The sequence below is a fragment of the Chinchilla lanigera genome, unplaced genomic scaffold (assembly GCF_000276665.1).
Source record: "Chinchilla lanigera isolate Chin_1 unplaced genomic scaffold, ChiLan1.0 scaffold00112, whole genome shotgun sequence".
Classification (NCBI taxonomy): Eukaryota; Metazoa; Chordata; class Mammalia; order Rodentia; family Chinchillidae; genus Chinchilla; species Chinchilla lanigera.
This window is the reverse complement of record NW_004955513.1, coordinates 433,789-441,521: the sequence shown is the minus strand read 5'-3', so window position 1 is coordinate 441,521 and position 7,733 is coordinate 433,789. Positions and strand designations below refer to the sequence as shown.

The following is a 7,733-nucleotide window of genomic DNA, read 5'->3' as shown; positions in this document are numbered from 1 at the left end:
CAGCCTCCCGGGGGCGCACGGGCGTGGGCGCGCGGCCCGGGCCTCCGACCCAGGCGGGAGGCCGGGTCGCCTCGGAGCGAGGTGGTGGCGCGATCCCCCGTCCCTGGCAGGGTGATTGCGGCTGTCTTGCAAGGGACTCGCCGCCTGGTGCTTGGGAAGCGTTCCAAACGCTCCAGGGCGCGCGAGCGGGGATGAAAGTGGCTTAGGCTCAGAAAGGTGGGTGCCCGCTTTCATCCGGTGCCCGGCGTCCCACGCCTTTCTGCAGCCCGCAGAGCCCCTCCTTCGGCCGCACTCATCCCGAGCCTGCACGGGAAACCGAACTGGCCCCGCGCTGGAAGGCCGGGTTGCATCCCCAGTTGGGGATGGCAGTACTTGGCTGTCTCCCCAAAGCCTGGCACCTGACCAAATTCCCCAGGGCGCCCAGTAAATGGTGAGCAAGAGACTTGCCCGCCGCTAACCCATTGGACACCAGGGAAGGTTGAGGTCGGCAGAGGTGCCGCCTCTCGCTTGTAAAATGAAATTGGGAGTCGTGATGGTGTCTGGCCTTCAGAGGCTGTTACATCAGAGGGCTCCCGGCGTGGTCGCAGGCCCCGCAGCGCCCGGCCCTGCAACCCAGGGACCCAGCAGGACCCAGGATGACACCCAAGGCCACTGTTCCACAGTCAGGACTGGTCCAAGGGGGGATGGGGCCCGGTCCTTGGCCAGCTCTGAACGTGGGGTGGGCGGCAGCCCCATTCCCTGCCCTGCTGTAACCCTGAGTCACCGTTGGGCTCTTAATCCTGCAGCCTGCCAGTGCCTGTCCCACCCCTTCCACCAACACCTAGTAACTGCAGCCTCCGCCCGCCTGGAACTAAAGGCCGCTGAGTCCTTCCGGGGGAGGACGGTCGCCTCCACTTTGCAGACCAAACCACATCCTCCAGACCCTAGTGACCCCCTTACCTCTGGCACCCAAACCCAGGTGCGGCCCCAGGTGCTGCAGGGCTGGGTGAACCACGTGGGTCTGGGTGCCAGGCCCAGGGCTGGACCTTCCCCACGACCAGGAAGAAGCGGGCAGCACCACAAAGAGCTGGAGCCTGAGACCTTGGGCACACCCTTCCAGGGCCACGCAGCATGTAAGCCGCACCCGGGACCAGAATCCAGTGCCCGAATTCTGGCCCAAACCGTGCGCTCCAGCTCGGCTGTGAGCAGAACAGGTTCACGTCCCAGGGTGGCAGACTTCAGGGGCCTTCAGTCGGTGCTGCGGCCCGGGGCCGTACAGGCACTGGTGTCGAGGGGCAAGGAGGGCACCCGCTCCTGGGAAGCAGTAAGGGCCCGCACTGCCAGCAGTGGCCCCACGCACGGGGCAGCGGGCTGGACGCTGGTGCGGGGACAGGGATCAGGTGCTGGGTTCCGGCCTGCTCCCGGCGGAGCCGCGTTCCATCGCCAGCGGCAAGCCGAGCGATGCCCTGGCCCTCACCCTGCCCACTGGCTCCTGAGCCTGAGGTGGGGCACGGCCCTTGGTGGACCCTTGACCTTCACTGCCCAGGTCAGGGCTCCTCAGGGACCCTGCACCCCTGTGAGGTGAGCAATCTAGGAGGAGTCACCAGAGGCGCTGCAGCACCTGGGCCCCGCCGGGTGGAGAAACTGAGGCAGGCGGTGCCATAGTCCCAGCGTCCGCGTCTTCTACGTGTCCAGGCTGCGCCCTTTCTCTCCACCTCCGCCTCTCACACGGTTTCTTATGTTCTACACGGTTTTCATTTCTCACCCAGATCTGCGCTCTGCTTTCCCTGCTCGCCCCGGGTACCCCTCCAACAGCCAGAGAGGCTTTTGTGGTTGTTTTGCTGGTACTTGGGGTTGAACCTAGGGCCTCACACAAGCCAGGCCACAGAATTCTTAAAAAATATAAATCATAGCCGGAAGTGGTGGTGCATGCCTGTAATCACAGCGCTTGGGAGGCTGAGGCAGGAAGATCGCCACAAGTTCCAGGCCGCCCTGGACTACATACTGAGTTCAAGGTCAGCCTGAGCTACGTGTAAGACCCTGTCTCAACCAAATCAAACCAAACCAAACCAAACCAAACCAAGAGACACGCATCCAAATAGGTCATACCTACCCTTCTTTGATGGTTCATTTTTTTCCCCAATGTCACTTTCTAGTTGACTTTCCCTCCATTTAATTTGGTGGACACTTTTCTTGCAAATTAATTGTCCATATAAATGCGGGTCTGATTGGTTATTGTTTTATTCCCTTATTTGCCTATCTTTCTGCCTGTGCTATGCCCCTAGCTGTAGAGTAAATCTTCCAGTCTAACTTTTGTCCTTTATAAATCTGTTATGTTTGGGCCAGGGATGTAGTTCAGTGGAACAAGTGCCTGCCTGGCAAGCACAAGGTCCTGAGTTCAATTCCTAGTATCAAAAAAAAAAAAAAAAAAAAAAAAATCTGTTATGTCTTTTCTTGTCCATAGGAGAAGCAGCACCAGTTTATGTTAAAAGCCTCCCGGAGTTTTGACTGATGACTGCAATCAATCTATATATCAGCCTGGGAGAAGTGGGCATATTAACACTATTAAGTTTTTCAACCCATGAACATGGTCTATCTCTATTTATTTATAGCTTCCTAATTTTCCCCAACATTAAAAATAAACCCCCGTAATTATTTATTCAAAAACCCATCACTGTATACATGAGCAATTATATTGCTCATGAGGGGTCAATTTGTAGGCAGCTACAGCTAGACATAATCTTCATTCATGGTGAATTTAAATTTTAGTTTAAACCAAAAGTGTACGTGTAAGATCGTGTGATGTATTTACATACATGAGTGTCAAAAGGCTGCTTCTTTATTTGATATGAAATTCCAGTTAATAACCTCTCTTTGTTTTGAAGACAGGATCTTGCTATATAGTTCAGCCCGCCTTGAACTCACCATGTAGCCCAGGCTGGCCTCAAACTCACGGTGATCATCCTGCCTCAGCCTCCAGAGTGCTGGGATTATAGGTGTGTGCCACCATGTCCGGCTTGGACCCTGATTTTCTTAAGTGTAAAAGAAAAACTTTATGAACACCGACAGGACATTTGATGTGCACGGAGAGTAACTGTTGTTTTCTAAGGTATGCTAAGAATGATGTTGTAGTTTCTGTTTTAAAACTTACGGTTTAGAGGTAAATCGTGGAATATTAGTGGCTGGAATGATTTATAAAGAAGACTTTTGGTCCCTGTCACTCTCAGGGCCGAAGCCCGAAGCCCTTATTCCCCCTCCTAGGCCCGGCTGTCTTGTCTCCTGCACAGGCCCTTGTGCTTGTGCATTGGGTTGGCCTTCTTGCTGCCCTTGGCCCTGGTACCTGCTGCCCTTGGAGATGCTGCCCGGGTCCCCTCCCCCTCTGCAGCAGCTCAGCGCCCATTGGCTGTCACCCCGCACACAGAGGCCTGATGAACAAGCGGAGGCCCTGGCCCTGCAAGTACCTCACTGCCTTCCCACCCTCACCTACCCATAATCCCAGCATTTGGGAGGCTGAGGCAGGAGGATCACCCTGAGTTCAAGGCCAGCCTGAACTGCATAGTGAGATCCTGTCTCTCTCTCTCTCTCTCTCACACACACATACACACACATACACGCCAAAAAGTGTGGGCTCTGACCTCTCTGCCCTCTTGTCTGAACTGGTCTCCCAAGTCCCTGTATAGCCTGACCACTGACCCTGACAAGGTGCCTCCTGTCCCCTGCCACTCAAGGGCCCTGCATGTCCTGGTCCTGCAGGAGCCCGGGTACACAGAGGCTCCCAGGGCCTCACCCTGCAGCCACCTTACTCACAACTGGCACCAGACGCCCCTTCGCCACCACCCAGGCCTGGGCAGCGGTCCCTGGAACGGAGACTGACCTCCCACTGGACCCCAGGTTCCAGTTTCCACCCAAAGGGACACGGAGTCCAGTTGCCAGATTCCTGGAAAAGCTGCAGCAGGGAGTTTAATGAGTGACCTGCAGGGCTACCCCCACCCCAACCGTCATGTGCAGTGGCGCCCGGGTCAGTGACACGAGGGGATGGTGACATCAAGGGGTGGTGGCCAGACAGCCCTTAGCCAATGACAGCGGGCAGCTGGCAAGGCAGGCACGGGAGCCGCCCTCTCAGCGCTACAGCGTGTGTGGGAGGCCGTCACACTTAGTTACAACTCGGACCTGTTTGTTTGTTGTACACAAGGTCCAGCTAACTTGCTAAATTGCTGGGACCGGGCTCAAACTTGCGATCTTCCTGCCTCAGCCTCCCAAAGTGCTGGAATCACAGGCCTGTGCCGCCACACCCCATGACACTCTCTTTGCACCCTTGAGATCTCTGCTCATCATCCTGCCCCTGGCGTCTGTGGGATGACGGGGTGGAGGCCTTCTTCACCCCTCCTGGCTATGTGAGCTGAGACAGGGGCCCAACCTTTTGTGAGCCCTCCATTCCGAGGGAAATGTGGACACTATTTCTTGCCCCAGGAGGTCCTAGTGTTACAGGGGTGTACCACTAACTCCTAACCTGTCAAAGGACAGAGAAAGGAGGTGAAAAGCAGGAAAGTTTTATTAAGAGAAAGCTCCCAGGAGACAAGAGGCTTCCATGGGTGGGTGGTCGCTGAGGCGCTCTGTCCAGGGGCTCTGAGACCACGACTTCACATCCCATCACATTCTATCAGCAGCCGATAGAATTCCAAGTGGGCACTTAGCTAATGTGTATCCAGTGGAGAACATGGTGCTTAGCCAACAGGCAGCACCCAGAGCAAAGGCCTGGCTGCGAGGGGCAGAGGGAGGCTCCTCTGCGTGTTACATTGTTTCTGTGTGTCTCTGCCTGCTACTCTGCTCAGAGTTCCGGGCCCTCCTGGATACAGCACAGCGGCCAGCTGGGGTTTGTCTCTGGGGAGGCTCCCGCCGAGCCACTGTGTCTCCATCTTAGAGCCTCGTTTCAGTCCACTGGGCCTTTGATGAGGCCTGGTTTGCCTCATGTCTCCTCCAGCGCTCTCTTCGGCCTGGCCCCTTTCCAAGGCTCCTCAGTCTCTGCCTGACTTAGCAATCTGCTCTATTAAGAGGGCAAAATAAACTCGAGACACTGGACAGAGAGACTCAATACAGATTTTACACACCCAAGGGGCTGGGGGACACGGGTGCCTGGGGAGATGAGAGGCCAGGAGTAAGAGTGGAGCCAGCACCTCCCTCTGCAGGTCTTCAATCTGCGAGCATGTCTCTCCTCTGGGGCTGCAAAGTCCCTGCCTCCATAAAAATTAACAGCCCAGTGGACAGCAGGGCTCAAGATCTGACCTTGACCCCAGGAGGGCAGCCCTGGACAATGCAGTATGGAGGGGCCCGTGTCGCCCCACCTCCTCACCCGCTTCTCTAGCAGAGGGATTAAAGCATCAGGGCCCACAAATCATGGGCCACGGCTGTGTGCAAGCTAAGAATGGCTTTTCCATTCTAAGTGGTTGAAAAATGGTGAAAGAAAAATAAACCGGATATGGTGCCACACACCTGTGATCCCTGCACTGGGGAGGCTGAGGCAGGAGGATCGCCATGGGTTTGAGGCCAGCCTGGACTACATAGTGAGACCTTGTCTCAAAAGTAAATAAATAATAACAAAACCCCATAGCATGCAAAGATGTGAATGACCTCCACATGTAAAGCGTCCACAAATAAAGCTTTATTGGAACACACAGCACCTGTCTGTTTGTATATCTGAAGCTCCCTTTGCTCCTCTGAGGCAGAGGTCAGAAGTGACAGAGACTGGATGTCCCCAAAGCTGAAAATATTTTCTATCTGGCCTTTATAGAAAAAGGCTGCAGCCCTCTGGCTTAAAGGGAACCAGCTCTGAAAGCAGAAATGCCCGAGGTCAGCCTGAGTCAGACTCCCAGTTTGATCAGTGACTGGGTCCTGCCTCCTTCCTGAAGCGTCCTCCCTCTCTGTTGGAGAAGGAGCCAGAGACGTCCTCTGCCTCCCCCAGCACTGCGGGAGGGTGCCGGGTTATAGTCTGATCTTCACGCACTGGGAGAGGGACATGACTCAGTCAACTCTCCCGGCGGCCCAGATGAGAGAAGGGGACACAGGACTGTGCCCCATGGAGCTAGGAGCAGGGGCAAAGGCACCCTCTTCCCCAGAACCACGTGTAAAGGACATGGGCTCCCAGAGGCTGCGTCTGGGGGTGGTTGGCAATGGGGAGGTCACCAAGGCGGGGAGGTCACCAAGGCAGGGCCGTCACCGGCCCAGGAGGGACAGCAAGGACAGAGGAGTGGGAGGACACAGCGGCCCTGGGCTCCTGCTGGGCTCCACCTGAGGTCAGACCTTGCACTCACACGCTGGGGACACCCGATGCGATCAGAACACACAGTGAGTCTGGAGATTTACTGCAGACACGTTGCACTAATCCCACTCCAAATCCTCCCGCTTGCTTTGAGCACATCATGCATCGTTCTTGCCACCTTCTGAAGCCATTCTGGAGTCCTCTTTCCTGAGGGTCTTTAGGAGGTGTGATCAGAAATACAGTGAATGCTGCCGCCGAGCGCCACCCAAAGGAAAGGCAAGCTGGTGAAAACACGACGCTGGCTGGGCATAGTGACACAGACCTGTAATCCCAGCACTAGGGAGGCTGAGGCAGGAGGATTGGGCCACAAAGTGAGTTCAAGGCTGTAGTGAGACCTTGTCTCAAAAAGACAGAATAAAAAAAGAAAAAAGAAAAAGAAAAATAAAAAAGACACTGTGTCCTTATCCGCCTTATTCACCAGTCCTGGCACTTTGCAACTTCTGGCTCTTCCCAAAGTCAAAATGACAAAAAGGCAAAAGTTTTGAATTGATTCAGGACATTAAGGTAGCAAGGACAGCACAGCTCAAGACCCTCAGGAAAGGGGACTCCAGGGCTGCCAGAAGCCCGTGCCGTGACCGATGTGTGCGTGAGGTTAGGCCCTCATCGATGTCTACTAATCACATACAGACCGTTTTCCTGCCAGTACTTCCTAAACAACGGCCTAACAATTATCTACATAGGCTTAACGTGTACTGGGTATTTTAAGTATCTAAATGATGTAAAGCATACAGGAGGATGTGCGTAATTTTTGGTTGTTGAGACAGGGTCTCGCTATGCAGTCCACGCTGCCTTGAACTTGCTATGTAGTCCGGGCTGGCCTTGGACTCATGGCGATCCTCCTGCCTCAGCCTCCCGAGTGCTGGGATGAGAGGTGCCTGCCACACACAACATTCATATTTCAGAGAAAACTGAGCTTCAGAGGAAGTGGGTCTGCTGGGCTCGACTCTTGGGCGACTGACTGGAAGGGGTGGGGTCACCCCTCCTCACTGAGGAAAGTGAGTGCACACAGACCACGCGGGTTAGAAACCATTGCTTTATCTCCTAACACAAGGGAGCTCGGGAGGACCGTGCCAGGCGCGGAAGGGTGACCGCTGTGGTGTCCCCAGTTCCCCCTCCCTGGACCCAGGTATGTGTTCCTGCCCAGCTCCCCTCGAGGCCTGGCAGCCTCTGCGGTGGGTGACGCCGGGCCCTGCCCACGGGCTGTGCGCCCCAGGCGCCGCGTCAAGGCCGCTGGCTGGGCGCTGTTGACCGAAGCTCCGCTGACGCACGCGGGAGAAGGGTATGCCCCAGCCGCCGCCGCGGGGCCGGCCTCAGTACGGGTAGGGGGACACGGCGATGAGCAGCACGTAGACGCTCTGGTGGCGCGGCGCGGCGGCGCGCACGGTGAGCCGGTAGAGGCCGGCGCGGGTGAGCGCGCGGCGGGTGTAGACGGCGCCCA

The 7,733-nt window shown here is 56.0% G+C and overlaps 1 protein-coding gene across 1 annotated transcript in view; it reads right to left on the bottom strand.

Moving 5' to 3' along the window:
• Window positions 1-7,314: 7,314 nt before the first annotated feature.
• The window catches only part of Hmcn2 (hemicentin 2), a gene marked incomplete in the record, with an annotated part of 130,718 nt that continues 130,299 nt past the window's right edge, over window positions 7,315-7,733 (bottom strand). The window contains 1 exon segment of the mRNA XM_013506721.1: window positions 7,315-7,733. Coding sequence (XP_013362175.1) covers window positions 7,606-7,733 — 128 coding nt within the window.